This window comes from Drosophila sulfurigaster, chromosome 3 (assembly GCF_023558435.1).
Source record: "Drosophila sulfurigaster albostrigata strain 15112-1811.04 chromosome 3, ASM2355843v2, whole genome shotgun sequence".
NCBI lineage: Eukaryota > Metazoa > Arthropoda > Insecta > Diptera > Drosophilidae > Drosophila > Drosophila sulfurigaster.
In genome coordinates this window covers 23,429,565-23,452,150 of record NC_084883.1, presented here as the reverse complement: position 1 = coordinate 23,452,150, position 22,586 = coordinate 23,429,565, and the positions used below count along the sequence as shown (strand labels likewise).

At 39.6% G+C, this 22,586-nt stretch overlaps 1 protein-coding gene across 1 annotated transcript in view; it reads right to left on the bottom strand.

Annotated features, from left to right (window-relative positions):
* Positions 1-22,330, bottom strand: part of LOC133845576 (diacylglycerol kinase 1) — a 30,939-nt gene extending 8,609 nt beyond the window's left edge. The window contains exons 1-15 of the mRNA XM_062280065.1: positions 22,253-22,330; positions 20,081-20,163; positions 14,201-14,399; positions 13,831-14,020; positions 13,563-13,744; positions 9,465-9,590; positions 9,143-9,267; positions 6,789-6,897; positions 6,273-6,404; positions 5,627-5,838; positions 2,481-2,612; positions 2,057-2,249; positions 1,793-1,879; positions 1,512-1,723; positions 294-1,361 (exon numbers count right to left, since the gene is read on the bottom strand). Coding sequence (XP_062136049.1) covers positions 294-1,361; positions 1,512-1,723; positions 1,793-1,879; positions 2,057-2,249; positions 2,481-2,612; positions 5,627-5,838; positions 6,273-6,404; positions 6,789-6,897; positions 9,143-9,267; positions 9,465-9,590; positions 13,563-13,744; positions 13,831-14,020; positions 14,201-14,399; positions 20,081-20,163; positions 22,253-22,328 — 3,126 coding nt within the window. The 5' untranslated portion in view covers positions 22,329-22,330. The remainder of the gene's footprint in view (positions 1-293; positions 1,362-1,511; positions 1,724-1,792; positions 1,880-2,056; positions 2,250-2,480; positions 2,613-5,626; positions 5,839-6,272; positions 6,405-6,788; positions 6,898-9,142; positions 9,268-9,464; positions 9,591-13,562; positions 13,745-13,830; positions 14,021-14,200; positions 14,400-20,080; positions 20,164-22,252) is intronic.
* Between the last annotated feature and the right edge of the window lie 256 nt (positions 22,331-22,586).

Here is a 22,586-nt window from a genome sequence, read left to right as displayed (position 1 = left end):
AGCATAAAAATCTCCTTGCAAAAATCTTATTTCAAGATTTTTTATTAGATCGAAAAAATCATGAATCAATGTTTGGAATCTGTTTTTCAAACTAGATTTTTTTCTTCCTGTTTACCAAATAGGACTCGACATTGAGTACGCTATCGCAAATAACCAAAGGAAAGATAATCAAAGGAAATATGCACTCTGGTTGCTATTATTGTTATTGCTATTGCTATGGTTGCTGTTGCAGTCGTGTAAATGCGCTCACTGATTTACACAAAAGGGAAAAGCAAAAAGGAAATTGTACTCACCACGCCGACGGAGAAATAATTGTTGATAATGTTATAGGGCACGGTGCAGTCCTTGTCCGATTGCACTTTGATGGGCTTCTGTGGAATGTTGCTGCTGCTGGTTGCTGTTGTTGCAGTTGGTGTTGCTGCTGTGGGTGTTGTTGCTGTGGCAGCTGTTGCTGCTGTTGGCGTTGGCGGTGTAATGGGAGTCTTTGGTGTTTGTGGTGTGCTGGCGACTTGGCCTTGTCTATGCTGCTGCTCAATGTTGTTGTTGTTGTTGCTGCTGTTGTTGCTGATGTCGTTGCTGTTGCCATAAGTTTCGCACTTGTCCGACAAATCCAAAGACAATATAATTTGCTGTTTAACGATGTTGTACGGCTTATTGGACTGACTATTATTATCGCTCTGATTATTCTCAGCTGCCTCTTCATCCGACATTGCTGTCGTAGCAGCTGCAACTGCTGCTGCTGCTGTAGCAGCAGCTTCTGCTTCCGCTGCCAGCTTTTGTTGCTGTTGCTTGTGTTGCACGAGCAACGTCTCGAGTGATTGCTTTTCAGTTACATCTGTGCGTGTTAGCGGGAATAGAACACCTTTGCCCATAGGCGACCCCATTTCCTGCTGCTGCTGTTGCTGTTGCTGCTGGCATTGTTGCGGCAGGTTGGTGTTGATGCTGCCTGTGGCACTGCCACTTGAGCTGCTTGTGTTGCTGTTGCTGCTGCTGCTGCTCAGCGTGGCTGTCAATGTTTTGTGCATGCGTCGCGTTTCGAATGTGGACATTGAAATGCTTTTCGTGGTTGTGGTGCGCGTGGCAGACTCCACAGCCACCTCAGCTGCAACCTCATCGTGACCCGTTCCCGTTCCCATCCCTGTTGCTGTTGTCGTTGTCATATCCTGCGAATATTCCGTTGCCATCATAATCGATGTGGCAGTTGCAGCTGTGTCTGTTTCTGTGCCTGCTGCTGCGATGTTGTCCGTGGTGCCACTGAAGCTTTGCCGCTGGATTTCCTCGAAACGTTCAATCAGCGATTTGTCGACCACAACACTCTGTGACAACTCAATCACTTTCTGCATGTTCGAGTGCAAAGTCACCTGCAAATGGTGCACAAACAAGAGGCACGCCTCACTGGTTAGTTTCTCTCATTGCTCCGCATTGCAAGCCACGAAAACGAGTTTGTGTAATCAGTTTTTTAGGCTGCTTTATCACTAGACCATTTTGTAAAGTTTGTTACTTGAACTTACCTTGGGGCGCAGTTCTTCAACGGGCGGATTGTTGGTCACCTCGATGCTCCATCGATCCAGCATTACGGTAGAGGCACGCTTTATCTTTTCCATTAATTTGGGTATGTTCTCGCCCTCATAGCCGCCGCCCCAGCGCAGGCAACGTGCCAAATCGTTGCCAGTTCCCAGCGGAATGACGCCAATGGCAGGCTGGGTGACCAGCTCGATGGAGTCTGTGTATAGAGATATTACAATTTAATGCCTCTGGAAGCAGTAGTGTTTTGGTATTGTGTGGAGCTTACCCATTGCCTCGAGCACCCAGCCGACAGTGCCGTCGCCACCACAGCAGATTACTTTGAAATTGGGCATATCCTTAAAGAGCGTGAGTCCTGTGTCGACAGTCAAGAGGCAGCAGCAGCAGCGCGTGTATAAACGTAACCAAGAAATCAGAATTTAAGTATCTTGCTACGTAATTTGCATTTAAATTGTGTGTGTTGCCTTGTGTGTTTGTGTTTGCTTTGCGGCTCGCATGTAATCATCACGCATACGCCGTGGTGTATACGCACCTTCCTTGGGTCCACCCTTGGATAAATCGTACACCTGCCTGGGATTGAGCATATACTGAAATTTACGCAAGATCCGATCACCTTGTCGACCGCCACTCTTTGGATTCACAAACACCAGCAATGGGCAGCTCAGCTCGTCGGGCGGCGTGATTTGGAAATGCGTCGCCTGGTGATGATGATGCATTTGTGATTTCTACTCGGTTTCGTTTATATTTAGCAGATGATATTGATTGTTTTTTTTTTTGTGGGAATGACACACACAATTTTTTTTTAGCAACAACAATGTGGAAGCCAATATACAAGTAGGCGAATGCGAGGAAAGCGTGTGCATTGAGAGTTTATTGTATTAGTACGATTAGTTTGCCAATTTTTGGTTAGGGAAATGGAATTAAGTAGAGAGTTAACTTTTTTGGGATCAACTCACTTTATGCGCCTGATTAACCGAACGCTGGCGATCCAAGACAGCCGGGCATATCGCAGTGGGTGGCACAATTAGCTCAGCAAATTCACCCAGTGTGCACTCCTTCTTCACCGACGAGGCGCAACGATTGTGCAGCTGAAACGAGCGGGAGAGAGAGAGACAGAGAGAGATTATTTTCACATTAAATTACCCAAAAGGAAAAAAAAGTCATAAAAAAGATAGCCAAAAATCTGGCACGTTAAAAAATAAAACGAAACGAAATGAAATCGAGGGGCCTTAAATTCAATTTACACTTGACTAGCTGGCCGCAGAACTTGTGCATTGGAAAAGGAGAGCGCTGGTCTTCCTGGTATCCTTGGCGTATACGTATTTATTTGATGAGCGCTCTCTCCCTCCGCACGCTTACTTAAGCACTCATTTTGCTTTAATGAATGCGATTAAAAGTTTGTGTTAGCGCTTCCGCCAAATTGTTAATTTGCACTCAAAATGGGATTTAAACGCAGATCCTTAATTTAAATTCAACTACGGATAGCTTTTCGTTCTTCCCTCGGTTTCCCCACTTTACTATGCAGTGGCAGCTTCTTTGCTAAGGAACAACACAATTTAACCTGCTGCACTGATTATCGCTGACAAACAGAATGCTGTGTCACGTGTGAACTTTTCACTGCCACACGTTGCAAATTTAACGTTGATAAAATGCAAAATGCACATACAAATACAATTATTATGCGTGGGCAGTTTAATCAGTTTAAATTGGGAAAACCGATTAAGCTGATGCCAGTAAATATAGATATTCAATGCTAGTAAATTAAATTAAGTACTTAGACTGTTTGAGTAATGATTGCGCAAAATGTGCATTATGTACGACATTTAAATAATTAAATTTGCATAATTTATAGTAATTTCCTATGAATATAACTCTCTATACATAACTCCTCTAGTCAACATAGTTTTGGGGTTGTTTTGAATATACAGCATAAAATTGAATTATAATTACAAAAGAAAGAACGAATCAAAAAGAATCTAAATAATGAATTTATAATAATAAATTCATTTGGTAATTGGTAATAAACAAAAGGCAACACAAAACAATTTAAATAATAAATTCGTAATAATAAATTCAGAATGCAGTTTACAATTGTACTTAGATTAATGGTACACAAATAAATATAAAATAAACCTAAGAGTGTATGAAATATGAAGAACATTGCAAAAAATTTCATTTCATTTTATGTAAAATATGGATGTGCAAGTATCAACAAAATTTATGTTTAATTGATAATTGCTAATTCTAAGATATTCAATTTCTTTACGATAAATAAATAAATTTAAAAAAATGATGAACTAAGTCGACAGTTGTTATAAATTTGTTGAGAGAAAGCTGTTCCCTCAATGAGTAGTTCTTCTTATTTACATACATTTTTTTTTAAACAATGTCTTTTACTGTAAATTAAGAATAATCTACGCATTTAGTGATCAACTCGTTGCTAAGTTTGCTGACCAATTTTTAGTCTATAACATGCCTGCATACTAATCGAGCAACCCTCGCAAAGCAAAGGCCAATATTGACTGCTGCAGCCTTTGGCAACGTTTAGCTTACGAAATGTTTACAGCTGAAGCAGCCAAGAAGGAAGTTTCTTGCATTGCTCGATGCCTGCCGCCATTTTGGATGCAGCTGCTTCTTCATTTTCTCTTCCAGCTCTTCACATGATTGTTCTTGTTGCTGTTGTTGTGGCGTCTGAGATAACGAATTCGGCATTATCTCGACTGATGCTGCACTTGTCAAAGTCGCTTGAGAAAGTTGTGCATGCCGGGGGCAAGACGAAGGAAACACGACGGCAGCGGTGGCGTCTCTTTGGCGGATTGTGTCGGAGATGGAATCTGGGACTGCCTCTGGTCGTGTGGCATGCAGCAGCATAATTTCTTTGAGACGTGACAATTTGCCAGCCATAACGAAGCTGGAGCTGACGTCGTGGCCAAAACCCGTAACCAAGCCACGATGCTGCACAGTGTGTGGCACTTCCCTCTACATTTGCAGCAATGTGTGGCACACTAGTTTGTGTGTGTGTGTGTTAGTTGTGAGTGCATGAACTGTATGTGTGTGTGTGTACTTTGTGTGTGCTTGCCTTGTAGCTCAAATCAGTGGCGCTTAACAAGTTTTTGCCAAAAGACAAAACAAATAGGAGCATGACTACGGGACATGCACAGCTTGCTCAGTTGATCAAAATAATTGAAATTCTTCGTATTTGAAAAATTGTTGAGAATTGTGCACTGTGTGGAATGTGGCACAACTGCCATGCGATTTGTATAAATACTTGCCACGACACAATGCCAAGCAATGCAACACTTTGATGGAACTCGATACACTTGCGTTTGCAAATGGCAACTAACATAAAAGAAGATGCTTTCACACCGACAGAAAATAGTCGGCAAAGAAATTATTTTTTCTTTAAGTAACTTTATATTTGAAGAAACTCAAAATATTTAAACTCCATAAAGCATAAATTCTTACATTTAATTGCTCTTAAAAAATCTTTGTAAATATTCATTCTGTAGTTATGAAATCCAGCAAATACAAAACATTTCAATATATAATATAATAAATGAATTTGAAATGTTCATTAAGTCATAAATTCTTACATTTAAATGAACGTAAAATGAATTTTCACAGACACTCATTTTGTACTATTATATGGTATTTTAATTCACTATATTCTGTTGGTATTGAGTCAACAAATGCAAAACATTTAAATAGAATAGAATTTGAAATGTACATATGTATTGATAAATATAGAAATTGTATTTTAAAAATGTAATCAGAAAAGACATTTTTCTTTTCTGGATAAATTTGCAATTGCTACTGGCAACCAAAAGAAAATACACAATTTTGTGCACTGCATAAGGAACATATTCTTTGATTTGATTACGTTTGAAATGTATTTTAATAAATATTCTATATTTTTAGTACTTCTCACATTTCACAATACTAAATTCTGTTATCGAAATCTTGAATTTGACTACTCAAAAAGAGAAATTTCATGTACAAAATGTAAATGCAATATTGGCATTTGAATAACTTAATGAGAGAAGAGCTTTTCTGTCTTTCACTGTTTCTAAAAAACTTAAAAAAAAAAAATACTTTCACTCACCATCATGTGGCACCAGCGACAAGTGAGTCCTGTGATGCCGTGGTATGCTTTGATGCGTTTGCGGCACTTTGAGCAACGTCCGTAGCAGTTGCCCTCGACCCAATGATGCAACAGATCGCCGCCACATTTGGGCTTCTTTGACTTGACGTAGGTGGTTATGCATGAGGCAGGCGCATGTTGCACGCAACGTTCGTGCACCGTGTATTTGCAAACTGTCGAATGAAGAGCAAACAAATATTTAAAGCATTCGCATATGTCTTAATCATTTACAATGTGTGATTAAAATTGACATTCATGCATATTGAAGTTGCAATCATTTGTAAATCTATTTGATCAATGGTATTTTTTTGTTGCAGCTTTGTGCTACTGTTTCGTTTCGTTTGAAATTGACAATCTCAATTTGTGACATCAATATTAAATGTTTTCCATTAAAACTGACGAAACACACATGTGTAATCATCAAACAGACTCAACTCGACTCGACTCGACTCCGACTGACAGATGACTTATGTGCGCTCTGCGAAATGTCCTTTTTGATATTAAAAGTTGAAAATGTGTAATTTCCGCCGCACTGTCTGCAGTCAAGGAGTGTGTGCTCTGAGTACTACGATACTATATGTATTTAAATGTACTTCTCGATACTTACGGACACAGCAGAGACCCTTCTTGCCAAGGCCGACCAACATATTTAGGCAGAGATTGCAGTACGCCGGTTTGCTAAAGTGCTTCAAGCGCCACACGTGGATGCCATCCTCCTTCAGTGTGGTGCTGTCGACGCCTGTAAAATGGGTGCGATAGAGAACGATATTGGAGATTGCATAAAACACTGAGAGAGGGAGATGCGAGCACTTTTTGCATATAGTACGTTGCGAAGGTGAAAAATTGCACAGAATAGATACGATTTCATATATGTATGTCGTATATTTTGCTTTTTTTTTGCTCACTGTGAACCTTCTGCAAATGACTTGATTATTGAGGCAGTCAGAGCAGAGACACAGATACTGTAGAAGGCGGCGAAGGGGGGAGAGGCAATCACAAGAGGCAATCGAGGCAGTGAGGCGGTAAACGCATTCAAAGCTTCACAGCCACTTGGCGCTCTGGCAGTTAGCAGTCTACCGAAGTAGTTGCAGCTGTTTTTTTTGTTGTTGTTGTGCTCACTCACCTAGCAGGACGAGGAGCGGTATGGTTGTCATGCCGCCACGTTGCCACTCCTCCAAGGACACGGTGCCATCGGCGTCATAGTCAATTTCAACCATCATCTCTTGCAGTATCTGTAAGTAGGAAAATTGCACAGAGCGTGTGAAAAATGCCGCTGGCTGCTGATGCTGCTCGCTGCTGCTTGCTGTAAGATTTCCTGATTGACGTTCTGTGGCCGCCAAAGTGAAATACAGAAAAGTAAAGGTAATTTTACCCAGAAGTACCCACAACTTTGACTTTGACTTTCATTGCAGCGAAAGTGTAATCCTCGTCAGATAAACCTATTACGACAGTCCTTCTCTCTTCTCACTTCTTTTCCTTTTCGTAACTTACAAAATGTAATTTCAAAATATTTTTTGCTGCATGGATTGTCTTGAGATTTTACTAAGGCATCGCCTGCTGATTATATGTATTTAATTATGGATATAAAACTATGTACATTTTAATACCAGATATCTATATGGTAGAGGGATATTATAACTTTGTACCCGAGGGAAATGGAAATGGATTGAACAGGCAGAGACCTGTATAAAGTATATATGTACATATATTCTATAGCCATAAAGTATATACATATATGTATGTATATAGTATCATATATGTATTCTATAGTCCGTCTGTCCGTTTGAACACCTAGATTTCAGCACTTATAATGTTCAGAAGTAAATCTAGTTTGTTTCAAATTTTTACCAAGCCCACTACTGTCCCCGCCAATCGACAAAAATCGAATAGCTAAATTAATTTTGAAACTAAAGTTTCGATTTTCGGTACATATGTACAGTAAAACCTACAGAATTGATGATTCCTGAAAAAATTGCGAACTGATAAAAATTGTAGACGTTATTTAAGAAATATGGGACTTAGTTCCTTTGGCTGATATTTTGGTATATTTTGCACTTAATGGTAAATTTGGGGTGTAGTACTATATTAAAAAACCAAATATATTATTCGGTATATTTTTAGTATTTTTGCGGAAAGTTACTTTGGTATATTTTAAGAATAATACCGCACTGTTTTGCTTTTATTCAAAGTGGGTAGCGGGTATCTCACAGTCTCTCGACTGTTCTCGCTTTCTTACTTGTTTGCATTGCTTTTGCATTTCTTTTCAAACTGAAAGAAATACGAAATTCACTATCAAAGTGCATTTTTCATTTCTCTTTTGGTTTTTGGCTGAAACTATCAATATCCGCTTTACTTTGAATTCCAACTAATCAATTTAATGCCGTGCCGTTCCGGGCTCGGGCTCGGGCGCAGAAATCCCAAATACATAATCGATATTCATAATGGCCGGCCATAAAATTTATGCGGCATCCTTTGGGGGTTTCGTTCGCTTCGCTTTTAACCGGAAATGAATTTCAGAATTATGCAATTCATTAAGTGTTTTGATTATTATTTCTGTTTCAACTATGCCACGAACGAACTCCTTTTGCTCGTTGACTCTCTGCAGGCTGGCTGGTCACAGTAAAAGGGCAGAAGAATTTTGATTAAAATATTTTCTATATCTGCTTTGAATTTTAAGTATGTGGCACCCTCTACTCGCCGCTCTTCGCCTCGACATCATCATCATAAACCCATCATAGAAATGGAAATGACAGTGAGCCGAAACCCCAATTCCAATTCCAAATGCTGTCTCTCTCTCTCTCTCTCTATCTATCTCTCAGTTCAGAAGTATCTTAAAGTCATCGCCATCATTGCGGCATAACCCGAGGGTATTTTGTTAATTGAGTTTTGTGGCGCTTTGACTTTATTTGTGGCCTTAATGTGGCTACCAAGGGGCATTTCTGGTTGTTCTTGTCGTTGTTGTGCTTACTTATTTTTCTAGTTCACTCTCGCTCTGACAAGTTGAGCGATTACTTAACTATGCTGCGCTGTGTGGTGTGAGGGTACAAGTAGATCACAGTCGAGAAGACTTCGCCAGCATTCGTTTTCGGTTAGTTGTCGAAACTATTAAGTCCCTTAAGTTGGCAGTTGGTCTTCGGTTTGTGGTCGAGAATGAAATGAATGCCAGCCAGCTATTGGCTACTGGCTACTGGCGGCAACTTGGATTGCCTCCAAAACAATAAAATGAAATTAATTTCGATTGCTTTTTCCAAATGCTCGTAAGTAATTGAAAAACTTTTACCCGGACTTTGGCTCTGGCTCTCATGTTGAGAGGAGAAGCAATCAGAAAGCATTTGATGATTGCTTGATTGTTTTTGCGTTTGGCCATCATTAAGTATAAACACAATTGATTGGCACTGATTGCAATAATCAGTTTTAAATGTAAACCGCTTAACGTAGGTACGTTTACGTTTACGTTTTGTGTGTTTTTGTACTCACCGGACGCAACTCGCTGACATCCCAGCCAAGATATTCGGCCACGGCCATCATCTGATTAACAATGGCATCCATTTCGGCGGTGTCGAGCACGCCATTGCTGTCCGTATCGTACAGGCGAAACATGACTGTAATAACAAATGAATAAATGAATAAACGACTGGCATGAATAAATGAATGAATGAGTGCATAAATTAATGAATGACCAACAGCTGACTGCCAGTTAAGGCCCCAGCCAAAGGTCAAGTGTGCAGGCAGCAGCCAGCTGCTGCTGGTCATCTAAAGGTATCGTTGTTGTTGTTGTTGCTGTTGTTGCTTTACTTACATTCGAGCTTATCCTCTGGCCGTCCGGCCTCGAGCAGTGATAAATAGCAGACGACATCCTTCAGCGGAACCTTAAGTGTCAAAGGATCAAAGTGTGAGAGTTTACGTGTCAGCAGCTTAATGTCAGCTGTAAGTGAAAGCAAAAGCAAAAGTACAAGTTTCAACAATACAGTTTCAGTTTCAGTTGCAGTTTCAGTTTTAGTTTAAGTCCTTTCAAAAATACACACACACATTCGCTGTGTTGTTAGTTAAGCTTTCAATCAATCTAAAGTCGCTGAATTCGTGTATTTTTGAGCAGTTGGTTTTGTTTACTCTCCCCAGTTGTCATTGATTGAGTACTCGACTGACTGACTGACTGACTCGCTGATCGACTGACTGAGTGAGTGAATAAATATTTTGCTTGTAGCGCGTTGCAGCTGCATTTGACAGCTTAAAGTTGTCCCTCGTTTGTTTTTCTCTTCGACACTCATTAATGTTTAATGCTGATTGCCACCAATTGACCTACGCGACCCAAAAGCTTTTTCAACTTTGCCTTTTTGCTTTTAATAAACTTTTCCATCGAACGGGAGAGCAAGAGAGAGAAACAGGAAATGTTTTTGCAATTTAACGCCAGCTTGCAAAGAACGAACCCAATCAAAAATTTTCAGCAAAGTCTCATTAATATAAACCTATGACCCAAACTTTCCTCATCATCCGCAACATTATAAAACACAACAAAAAAGAGAGAGATGCAGACCGAAATGTTGCCCTCTTTATTTAATGCGTATTTATTAAATATTAATTTATTTATTTTTTGAAATGCTCTTTCAAAGCTTGTTGCTAACGACATTTCTATCGATTTTCACACAAAACAATCAAATAATAATAATAAAAAGAAAAAGGTAAGGACACGACAAAAAATGCGAGTTGTCCCATTCAGAGAAGTATTCTTCATTTCATTTCGTTTTCATTATTTTCTTTTCGTTATTGTTGTTGTTGATGTTGATGTTGTCGTGATTTCTTCTCATGTTTTTTGGGCTGTAATTCAAGTACTTTTATGGGATGTTAGGCAAATTCTCATAAGTTATATAAACACATTTGAGCCTCTTGGTAATTGGCCTTGTGTGTTGGCTTACAAATTACTTAGCCGAGGGTAGAAGGACCTCTCAAGTGTACGTGTATGTGTGTGTGTGTGGGTGTGTATGCCTGTCTGTATGTGTGTGTGTGTGTGTGGTATTTCAGCTAATTATGTTTACATTTCGATGAATGGCATTAGGAGTAGTTTGCCAATAAATGCTAATATATGCGTCGAGTGTGGCCTAAGCATTGGTTAATATTTACATTAGATATTAATAACTAAATGAGACTTGCCCAGGACAGACTTTTGCTCTTTGTCTTTATCTTTGGCCAGAGCAAACAATTTGTCGCTTGATGAATGCATCAATTACACACACACACACACATACGTTTATGTATATTTGTCTGTGTGTGCGTTCTGATCAATGTCAACGCATTTCAGCCAATAAATTTAATTTGCTGAGCACACAGCGAAATAAAATATATATGTATGTATGTATATAGAATGTATGCAGAATGTATGTGGGAAAAAAACCAAAGCAAAACTAATCCAATTAGCGCTTACAGCGCCCACACACATTGAGCGCAGAGGGGTCAGATGCGGGGAAGGGGAAGGGGAATGAGCGGAAAGCCTATGCCATGTTTTACTTACTTAATATATAATGCTAATAGCAATGCTCTGGCAAAAAAGGAAGGCACACAGTGCTCATATTGTTTGTTGTTGTTCTTTGCCTTTTTTCCCAAACGCAATTTTTCCCCAGTTCGGGCATAAATGAGGACAAAGGACGTTCGAAGTGAGAGAGGGAGAGAGAGACGGAGAGAGAGAGTGAGCGAAAGGGAGACAGCCTCACAATTGCTGCTAAAATGCGTGAAACGACAGGCCGAACAAAAAGCAATGGAAAACAAAAGGCAAAAAGAAAAAAACACACACACATACAAAACGAAAAAAAAATGAACGCAAAAAGAGAAAAAAATGAAATGAAATTTACGTTCATTAATCATTCGTGCACATTTCAAACGAAGCGAAATGAATGGAACCAAATGGCGAATACGAAGCAGCATCAGCATCAGCATCCTAAGAGGAGAACACTGGCCACAGCAGTAAGAACTGTAGCTGTAGAAACAGCAATGGAATCGGGAAGTAGAGAAGGCAGCAGCATCAGAAGGAGAAGCTGCAAACGAAGCCAGTGAAATAACTTTTCGCAGCATACTTTTAGGCGTGTATTTTCTACTGTATGCGAGCGTGTGTACTTGTTGTGACTGCCTGTTTGTATGTGTGTGTGTGTGTGTTTGTGTGCGGAAAGCAATGAATGTTAATTTTACGCATTGGCGCGGCGCACTTTGAGAAAATGCAAAGATGCTCTAATTGGGCGTTGATTTACGACATGATCTAAGACATTGGCGCCTGCTCTAATGAATACCCTGCTAAAGTTTTTGACGAGGGTTGCTAAGCTGACCAGCTGACCCAGTATTTAATTAGCGTATTTGCTTAAGGAAAGGTTTGTTGTATTTTTAAATGCATGAGAAAGACTTGAGAGTACTTTAGATTACCCTAAAAATGCCTGGACGAAATAAACCAAATTTTGATTATTTAATTATGGTATTTGCTAAAGGAAATATGTGTAGTATTTTGTCATGAATAAAACATTTTAAAAATTATCTTAGATTTTTCTATATACAGTAAAATAAATTTGAATTATTTGTTATATTTTGTATACTTTCGTATATTCTTGTTATTTTAGGTATTAGACGCTCTGGATCATAGAATTGCAATAAGGAATTGTATTTTTTATTTCAATTATTATTTTATTTTTTTATCAAGCTTTTTCATAAATGTTTTTTGTAGCTATTTACTTAATTATTCTTTTTCTTAGCTATTTTTCTTGTTCTCTTTAATGTTTACTAGAAATTTATAATCTCCTAAACTTAATACAAGTAGAATGGCCATCTTTGCATTTTCTTACGAATCACACTCCACATCAAAGTGTTTAGTGTAATCTGTTAGAGATTACATGATTATTTAGTGAGTCTTATAAGATATCTTACAGTGCGGCCTCTGCTAAAGTATTTGGCTTGTTTTTGTTATGCCAGCACTTCCGTTTCCGCTTCTGCTTGCTCTTTTGCTGTTTCGCCTTTTGTCGTAACTTTTGTCTCCGCTTGTTTGGGTCGGTTTTTAGGACTCAGTTTTCAGTTGAGCTTCGGCATTTGCTTGCCATTTTTGCATAATTTATGAACTCTTGCACTCACGAATTAGCGCTGCGGATTTGTGTTTACCTCTAGTTGGGGCTCCATTCACTAATTAGTAAGTAAGCCAAAACTTTTCGATTTGCTTTAGTAAACAACGAATAAAGCGAGGGGCGATTCTCTCTCTCCCTCTCACTCGCTTTCTCGCTCTCTGCCTGTCAGTCGGTAATTGGACTCCGGGTTTGAGATCTTGGATTACTTGGGTATAGGTTGTAACTACTGTTTCAGTCTCTGTCTCCATCTCAGTCTCCGTCTCAATCTTATTCAACGCTGCTGTCTTCCTTTTGCTCATTTATTATGCGCGTGCTGCGTGGCAAATGCCATGCAATTTTGCATCTGAATTGGCTGTAAAGCTGTCCCGACTGTCACGATGTCGAGCTGTCTGTCGCCAAAGTAATCAGTTTACAAGTGACAGCCGCAACGCTGACAGTTGCAAATGCTTGCAGCTGCTGCAATTGAAATTCTCAAGATGCCGCGTACAATTTGCATACTCCTCACGCTCTTCCTGTTTCTGTTTCTCTCCCGTAAACCCAATCTATAAGTAAGTTTTGAGGCAAGCCACAGCCCATTGAGGCTGCCACTGCCCACACTGTTAACCACGCCCACAGTTGGCTAATTGCAGTTGACTTGGCCTGTATGCTGTGCACAATGGCCGCCTAATTGAAGCTCCAACTCAATGACGAACTGTAACTCATATGCTGTGTGTAATTTTCTCATTTCTCAATTGTCGATGTCCCTCCCCCCTTTCCCCTCATTTCCCCCTCTCATGTGCACCCACTCGAATCTAATTAATACTCACTATCAATTTTGCAATTAACGGAATTGTTGCTCTTCTTCGAGGAATTGCGCGACATTTGCGAGTGGTTCGTCTGCGAGTGCGATGGACTCGAGTCGACCGAACGACGAGCGGCGTTGTTCGCCTGGAACATGCTCGGTCCACTGGCCAATGGACTCGGCGTTACTGTCAACATTGGATGCACACTGCCTGCAAAAAGAACAAACACACACACACACACAGAGACACAATTAAAGTGTTTTGCAAAAATGACACACACACGAAGTTATACTTGCCTGTCTTGCTGGGATCATGTGTCAAATGGCCACCGAGAGCCAAAGAGTGCTGCAACTTGTCCGTAATGCCATGGATTTTATCCACAAAGCTGGTGCGTGCCTGGGCCTGATTTGGGGCATCGCCGGCGCCAACAATGCTGCATTGTGGCATCAGTTCGGCAATGCTGTTGATGTTCGGTATGGAGCCTAATTACAAACCCCCCCCAAAAGAGAAATGTGCTGCAATTATTAAACTGACTTTTGCTTGGTTCTCTTTTACTCAGCCACATTCACATCCATCTCCGTGTCCAGCGACAGAAAATGAATATGGATGTGAATTCGGATGTGGATGCGGATGTGTGGTATCCAGCAAAGCATAGAGCTTACCCTTCGTATGGGACGTGACTGGGGCACAGGCGGCGGTGCTGCTAATGGCCGCCATTTGATTGAGCGCCTTGCCATGCAGCTGTGCCTGGGTGACATTTGGCTTAAGGAACGACACGAACAAATGCTTGGCCAAGTCCAGCGGTGTCTCGCAGTCCAGAAACGCGTCCAAAAACCGCCGAAAGCCATCGAAATCAATGTCCTGTCGCAGAAAGAAAGATAAAAGAGAGAGAGAGAGAGTGTGAGAGTGTTTTAAATTAGAACTTTAAAATTGGTTTCATATAGTCGATGCTTGTGGAATTTGTAATTATTTGATGCACAGAGCCCAAATAGCAAAAATGGTTATATTATTCTCCGTGATTTCGGTTGCCTTGCGTCATGTACGTGACTGTAAATGTCCTTTGAGGATCTACCGCAGTTTTATTTTTGTGCGCTCACAACAACTTTCAGGAGGCAATGGAAAGGAGGAGACAGGATAGCTGGTTGGCTGGCAAAGCCACAATGGTCTCCACAATAGGCCTTGAAGAGTGACACTGGAACCTCTGGCTGAATTACATGTCAACAGCACGTGTAGCTACGTATTGTCAATACAAAAACGCACTGACATTGATAGACATACTTGCCACGCAGCCTCCACACACACACGCACACACACACGCATTGTAGAGTGAAGGATGCCTTGTTGTATAAGCATAAATGACGATATAAGCCTCTTACAATATAACCATTCTCCATTCTCCATTCTCAATTTTCCAGTTACCATTTATCAGTAACCAGTTATGGGTTTACTCGCTACTCGTTACTTGCTCTCGTTACTCGTTACTGCGGTTATGCCTAGGACGACAGTTAATCAAGGACTCCGATGCTGCGGCATTGTGCAACAGACATTACGCGTGTTCGTCGCAGAGTGGGGCACAAACCGTTAATTGGAAAACGAGCGAATGAAGCGAACATAAGACCAATTTATAAGCAAATAGTAAGTGCTCAACTAACAGATACCCTGCATAAAAAGAGCAAATTTGAATAAGACTTTGAACTTTTAGGAAATTATACTTTTTGGGACACTATAAACAAATAAATATACTATGTTTATATACTATATAAATAGTAATATATTATTATTATTAAAAATCTATTAATAGTATTTTCTAGTAAGCGGTTGCAGCAGAATTATAATAAAACACAACCTTTAGAAGATCTGAAAACTAGATGCACTCTTTTAAGCTGACCCATTAATTAACTATCTTTTTAATAAATATTCTAATTCCTGAGTTAATTTTACTTCTCACTGACTACCCTGTTCAATTTGTATTACTTTTATTATTGTTTTTAAAACCAAAAAAGTGAATATAACATATAACGAAATTAAGTAAACATGGAATAAATTTCCCAACGCAGAATACAATTACAAAATACAAGCTACTCCATTAATTTAAAATGTTTAGTCTTAAGTCTTTAAGCATATATTTTAATTCCCCATTTCAGTACCAACCGATACGCTCTCTTTGAATATTGCGTGGATAGAGTAGATGCCACAAAACGCTTTATAGAAAGGCGGCATTATCATTATTATCATCGTTATAATGAGCCACACAATCTAGTGCATGCCAAAGATGCTGCTCGACTGCTTGGTTGCCTGGTTGCTTGGTTACTTTGGCGTTTTAAATTTCGTGCATAAAACAAAATATATGACAGTCCCGACAACATTAAGTATATGCCGAGGTTGGAGTTTACTTAGCTCTCGACTCGTCCCGGGATGGGAAAAGGAGAAGGAGAAGGAGAGAGGAAACGAAACTGGGATTGAGGCTGGCACTTTGGTGTTGGGCATGGGCCATAATGAAACTGAATACAGGCAAATGGAAATTTATATTACGACTACAGCGCAAACAGAAACAAAAGCAAAGCAAAGCAAAGACAAGAACAACACCAAACTGGCAGCAAGAAGAGCAATAGCGGAATGACTTAAAGAGTGGAGCCAAGCGCAAATAGCAACGACACGCTTAGTGTGTGATACAACAGCAGCAGCAGTGGCAGAAATAGTCGAGGCATATTGTATAACACACTCATTCACACTTCCACACTCACACTCGCACTATAATAATGGCACGCGAATTGCGTTAACAAAATTTATTTAGCAAGCAACGAGATACGCGTGTGAAAGCAGCAGCAATAGCAGCAGCAACAGCAAATGAGAGAGAGTGTCTCAAACACTGCTGAGGCAGCAGCCTCTTTAGGCTCCACGCAATTGCCCCTAAAAATCCGTTGTGCGTCTCTAGTTTTGGTGTCATTCCAATGTGTGTGTGTGTGAGTGTCGTTATGCGTGAGCGCGTGGTTTAATGAATAAATATTCAAGCATATTGAGGGTCTGGGAGAACAGTGCGTATGCGTGATATCCATTACAGTCACACACACACACACACTCACATATACGGGCGCTGATAATCACACGAGCGTGTCGCGCTTTTGGGCCATTTGACCAGTTTATCATACGCTGCACACTCACACCTCCATCTCCTCCTCCTCCTCCATCTCCGCATGCCATGGCAAGTCATCCATGAGTATAATCTGCGCTTTGCATGCATTATGTACGAACAGAGCACAGAGAACAGAGCATAGCATACTTTTCGGCGCTGGCTATGCGTAAATTATGTATACGCCACGTAACCCACAGTGCAAATCACATTTGATATCTGCACTGACAACAAATGTGCGCATTCCTCTCCCGAAAATAAATTTCCATTGTCAGCGGAAAATGCATTTTCATTGCATGCGCATTGTGCAACAATGGCAAATGTGGAGCAATGCGGGATTAGCTCTGCTTGAGCCAAGCCATCGCAGTGCCTTGCACTTGAGTTAAGTACACCAGCAGCAGCATCATCAGCAGTAGAAGCTTGACATACTGAAATTACATATTAAACACAGCAGCCGCAGGGGAAAATGGAGGAAAGCTGAGCTTGGATTCAATGTCGCTGATGTAATGTTGTTAATTCCGCTTTCAGCTGCCGGCGATTTGACAAGCAGCTCAGTTTGCAGCATTTGCTGCTGCTTCGATACTCTCTCAACTGATTCATTATGCTGGGCATTAGGAAAACATGAGCAAGACCCGCCTCAAAGACGACTCAAATAAATTTACAGTATTTCATCAAGTCAGAGGACGACGACGACGACGACAACATAACTCAATGGCAAAGCCAATCGCTTCAAGCTTCAACAGCTTCTGAACAGTAAAAAACAACAAGAACAACAACAACAACAAGTCACTTGAACAGCAGCCATGAGCAGTTGCCTTTTAATTAACTTAATTGAAGCGTTCAAGCTGAAATTGTAGAAGGAGCTGAAACAGCAACAGAAAACGCAACTGAAAGCAACCTCAAGCGTTTTGCGAGGCGACCAAGCAGCCATATAAGCAGCTTTTCATAAAAAATGTACGCAAACTGCAAATGCGGGTGACATTCTCAAATATCCTGCACTAAACCAACTTCTAATAAACGTACAATAAAGTTGAGAGCCACATACAACTTCACTTAAGCCTGAGTTTGGTTTCCATGGTATGGAAAAAAACAAGTGGAAAAGCTGTAGACGAGTGTGCTCGACGTTGAGATACCCGCTAACCATTCTCAATAAAGTGAAAACAGTGCGAAAGTCGTAAGGTGTAAAAGTTGTTCAATCTAATAAATTAAAATATACTGAAAGCTATATATGGTATATAGACTAAAATATTTCAAAAGCTATATTTAATATATTCAATAAAATGTACCGAAAAATGTAGTTGATACAAACATCTAAAATAATATACCAACAAAATACTAAAAAATAGTATATATACATACCATGGACTACAAATTATACCTGATTTTTCAACTAAGACTCTACAGCTGCAGCCGTTTTTTGCTAATCAAGAATATATATCCTTTATACATAGGTCGGGTATGAAAAGAAGAGTACGCTCTCAGTTTGATTTTAGACAACTGGCAAAAGTACGTAACACACTAACTAACATACATACATATATAGTAAGTTCGTATGGCCAAAACTGGATTTAGTTAGCTGGCAGTTGGAACAACTTCAACATAACATGGCACTTTGCTTTCTTTTCATTTGATAGAATATTTAGTGGAATTACTTTCAGCGCGTCAAATCCAGCAGCAACAAATTCATGCCAAACATATTTGTAGTGCGCCAAAAAGTGCGAACTTTTAAGAGGAGAGTTGAGGAGGGGGTGAAAGGGAGAACCAAATAGAAACGAGATATTCCATTTTTCGTAGTGTCTGTCGAACGTGTTCAATATCAAAGTGAATGCAGTAAAAGCTTAAAAAAATATTCACTTCCTATCAAATTGCTGGCTAAATATGTATTTGTGTGTGTGAGTGTGTAGGTGTAGGTGAGCGAGAGTATGTGTGTGTGTGGGTGCGATGCACAGAAACAGAACAAACTTAATTATACTTTTTTTCCATTTCGTTACACTGCCAAAAAGATACACAGTCCCAATGCGAGCGAATAACATTCTCAGTCTGCTTCTCTCTCTATCTCTGTGTGTGTGTGTGTGTGTGTGTGTTTTGTCCTGTTTGCATTCGTATTGAGGTTAAATGAGCATGGCTGAGTAGATTTGACAACAAATTGCAAACCCAATGCGCTGCTGCTCAACACACAAACATGGATCATTCTCGGTGCGCCTCGTGTTGAGTGTTCTGTCTATTTGCTCAATTTGATTGCATTATGTGTGTGTGTGTATGTGGCTGTGTGTGTAGCTGTCTGTGCATGATAATGTATTGGTAATGAATTAAATTTGACAACATGTTATTAATGCATTAATATTTAAAGCATTAACTACACAAAGCGTAATGCTAAAGAGTTTCAAATTCATATTTCAGATATTCAAAACTCGAGGTTAATTGAAATACAAATTTCTGTCTATCTATATTGTTGTTTGTTTGACTGTGTTGGTGGGTTCGTAATTGTATCTGTGTCTTGGACCCCTCAAGTTATTAATTTGTCTGCTGGCACATTTGTTGATGGCCCGAAAAGTGGGAACTTGAGTTTTGCTTAAATTATGGTTGCCAGGTAATCGGAAGCTTTTCCTTTCTTGGCACAAATTGATAATGTTGTGTGTGTGTCTGTATGTGTTTTCAATTTAATATAACATCAACCTGTCCGTTCGCCCCTATGTTCTATGGCAAAAGTTTAGTTTTGCTTCTCTCTGACTTGATTTCAATTTGTGGCATTCAGGCGTAAACTTGAAAAATGCCTGTGATTTATTGTATGTATAAGAAGATTTACTTTCAATCTTTCACTTCGTTTTTGCGATACAAAATGCATTCAGAGACTGAGAGGGAGAGAGAGACAGAGAGAGAGAGCACAAAGCACTGGCATAGTAGACAGACAAAACGACAGGAGTTTGGCTTTGGCCCGTATCCTTGTCAGTTGTGTTGGTGTGATTCGAGTTTTGGCTCTTACTCTTAGTTGTTCTTTGGCTTTGGCTCGTCTTTCATCAGCTTACAATAGAGCCTTGAGCTCACTTTAAATGCTTAGTATACAAGTAGATATATCTGGGGCTTAGTCCAAAATACTTATGTATGTATGTAACTGTAACCCTAAGCCCTAATCGTTGTAATCGGTAACGGCAACGGCAACGGCAACCTTGACTTGTCTTCTGTCCAACTACCTTGAAGCGGGTCTCAGTTCTTGGGTCCTAACTCCTCACTCCTCACTCTCCGCCTCGGACACGGACACGGACTCGGACTCGGACAGCGATGCCTCGTCGCTTACTTTATGTGAATTAATTGGAAAATTGAAGCGAGCTGGCACATTAAATTTGCCAGAACATATACAAGTGTACATATTTCCATAAAAGATAAATGTAATCTGCTCTTGCTGTTCACTTACCCCATCTGGTATGCATTTGGGCGTGGCCGTCGCACTTGGCGCACAAAACTCCTGGAGCACATCCTGCAGCTTACGCGTCGAATCTGCCATAAATAAAAACAAAGAACAAAACACAAAAAAAATAAAAAGATAAAGCATAAAATTACAATTTATGTATTAAATGAGGAAATTGTGTTGGGTTTATGTTTTGGGTTTATTTTGAGACTAAGTAGACTTGAGTGTGTTAGAAAGATAAGCTGCATGAAATATATTTAATTTAATCTTTATTTTATACTCAATGCATAGAAGATATACGAATTATTTGGGTTGCTAAGCTGACTTCTTTTAATGCGTCAAAACTAACTAAGAAGCTTTAAGTGTGCTAGGAAGATAATCATTGTTAACTATATTTAATTTAATTTATATTTTTATGAAAAATAACTTTATATGGCAAAAACAGTTTGCAAATCTCGATCTGTAATTGCTTTGGGTGGAGTCTGGAATATTTGTTTCAGTATAGTACATTTTTAATGCCGTGGTATATTTTTTACTGCCTATACGTTTTGGTATATTTCAGTACGTTTTAAGTATATAACATATATTCTGTATATTTTAAAGATGATAAAGTTTTTGGTTAGCCTAAATTATTTTATTGCCTGTCTTATTGAAAGTTTGGAATATTTTTCCTGCATTGTATTATATATTTTTAATGCATTAGTATATTTGTATACTACATAACTATATTGGTATATTTCAGTATATTTCGGATAAATAATATATATTGGGTAAATTTTAACGATATTATTACATTATTTATATATTGATATTTTTTTTTATTATTAATATTATTTAAATTAATAATTTGTTATTTATATTCTGTCTACTAAGCTCTCCATTTTTGTTGCGTTCGAATTGAAGATGTGTCCACTGTACTCCAGCGTGGACACAAGCGACAATTGCTCCGTTGGCGCCAATTTAATCGACGCCTTAAGTGCGCCACACGGAAGTGGGTTAAATGACAGCTGCGTCAGGTGAGTATGCAAAGCTCTAGCCATAATTAACTAATGGAAACAAAGTTGGTTTTAGTTTAGTGCGCGGTCAGTTGGACATTGACAGACCACAAACAAATGTTTTTGCAGTCACACTTGATGTGCCCCAAATTGTGGCAGTTGCAGTTGCCGCAGCATTTTATTAACTTAATGAATGTACGACACACACACACACATACATAAAGCGGGCAGCTGCAACCGCAGTGAATTGTGAGTGTTGTTGCGAGTGCTTGCACTTGCACACAGCTGTCGTTGTTGTTGTCGTTGTCGTTGACACTCGGCAGTCGAAACCACTCGAAGAGCACTTTAATAGCAAAAGTGCCACACCCAGAAGGCGCTTCATATTAGTGTCTGTGCTCTGCTGTGCTTGACAGCCTCGATTGTTATTACTACGACAGAGAGAGTACACACACACACTCACAATTTTTAATCACACTCTCCCAGAAAGTGCAGTCCAACATACTTTAAGGGGAACGGAGAGGGAGCAGAAGTTGGAATAGTGAAATGGAGAGCCTTTAAAAGCCGCACACAGACAAGTGGACTTAGTTATATGGGCGAAGTAAGTGCGAGAGCTGAAAGCAACCTTTAGCCAGTGCAATATCCGGTTTGAGTTGAAAGCCAAAGCCAAATTTCGAGTAACACACAGGTAACTACTTTAGAATGTCAGGGAGAAGCATTTGGCTTGAGCTGCAGTTGGGATTACCAAACAGACAGACTAAAGTATATCGAAAAGCTGCTGCACAAAGATGCCAACGCATCATCATCATCATCATCATCAGCAGCAGCAGCAGTAGCAGCATCAGCAATGGAAGAAGCCTTAGCATTTGCTTCAGTATCAAGTTTGACTTGAAACTCTCGCACATCATTATTGAGGTTTCCGCACGCTGAGCGTAACTCGAATATTGTTGCAAAAGTTGCAATGTTGCAAGAGTTGCTTATTAATGAAATGCGAGTGCCACAGCACAATTGTAAATTCAATAAATCCACACAGAGTAAATGCAAATTGCATTATGTTGTTGCTGTTGCTGGTGGCAAATGAGAAGCCAATTCAATTTGAACCCAAAGCCGCACGCATTGATGAACAATACCATCATAATTGTATATATATATATATTTGTATATGTATATAGATTGTTGCACTTACATGAGGCCAATTCCTGCAGCTGCAAAAACTCGCGCGGCGATAATTTATCCCATTTGTGTGCAATGCCAATATTCATATTTGCCTGAAAGTATGCAATAAAAATGAAGACAAATTGTAATGCGCTCTTGGCCAAACAAATACAACTACAAAATGTATGAGTGTGTTTCTGTGTGTGTGAGTTTGTGGCATAATTTATTACCTTTTACCATATGCAAATGTAAAATGATTCATTTCAACACACCAATACGAGTACAAATAGGAAATTCTGGGCATTTGGGACGTGCCCCCCAGTGATAGCCAATCAAAACTAAATTGCTGAAAAACTGTTTGGCAG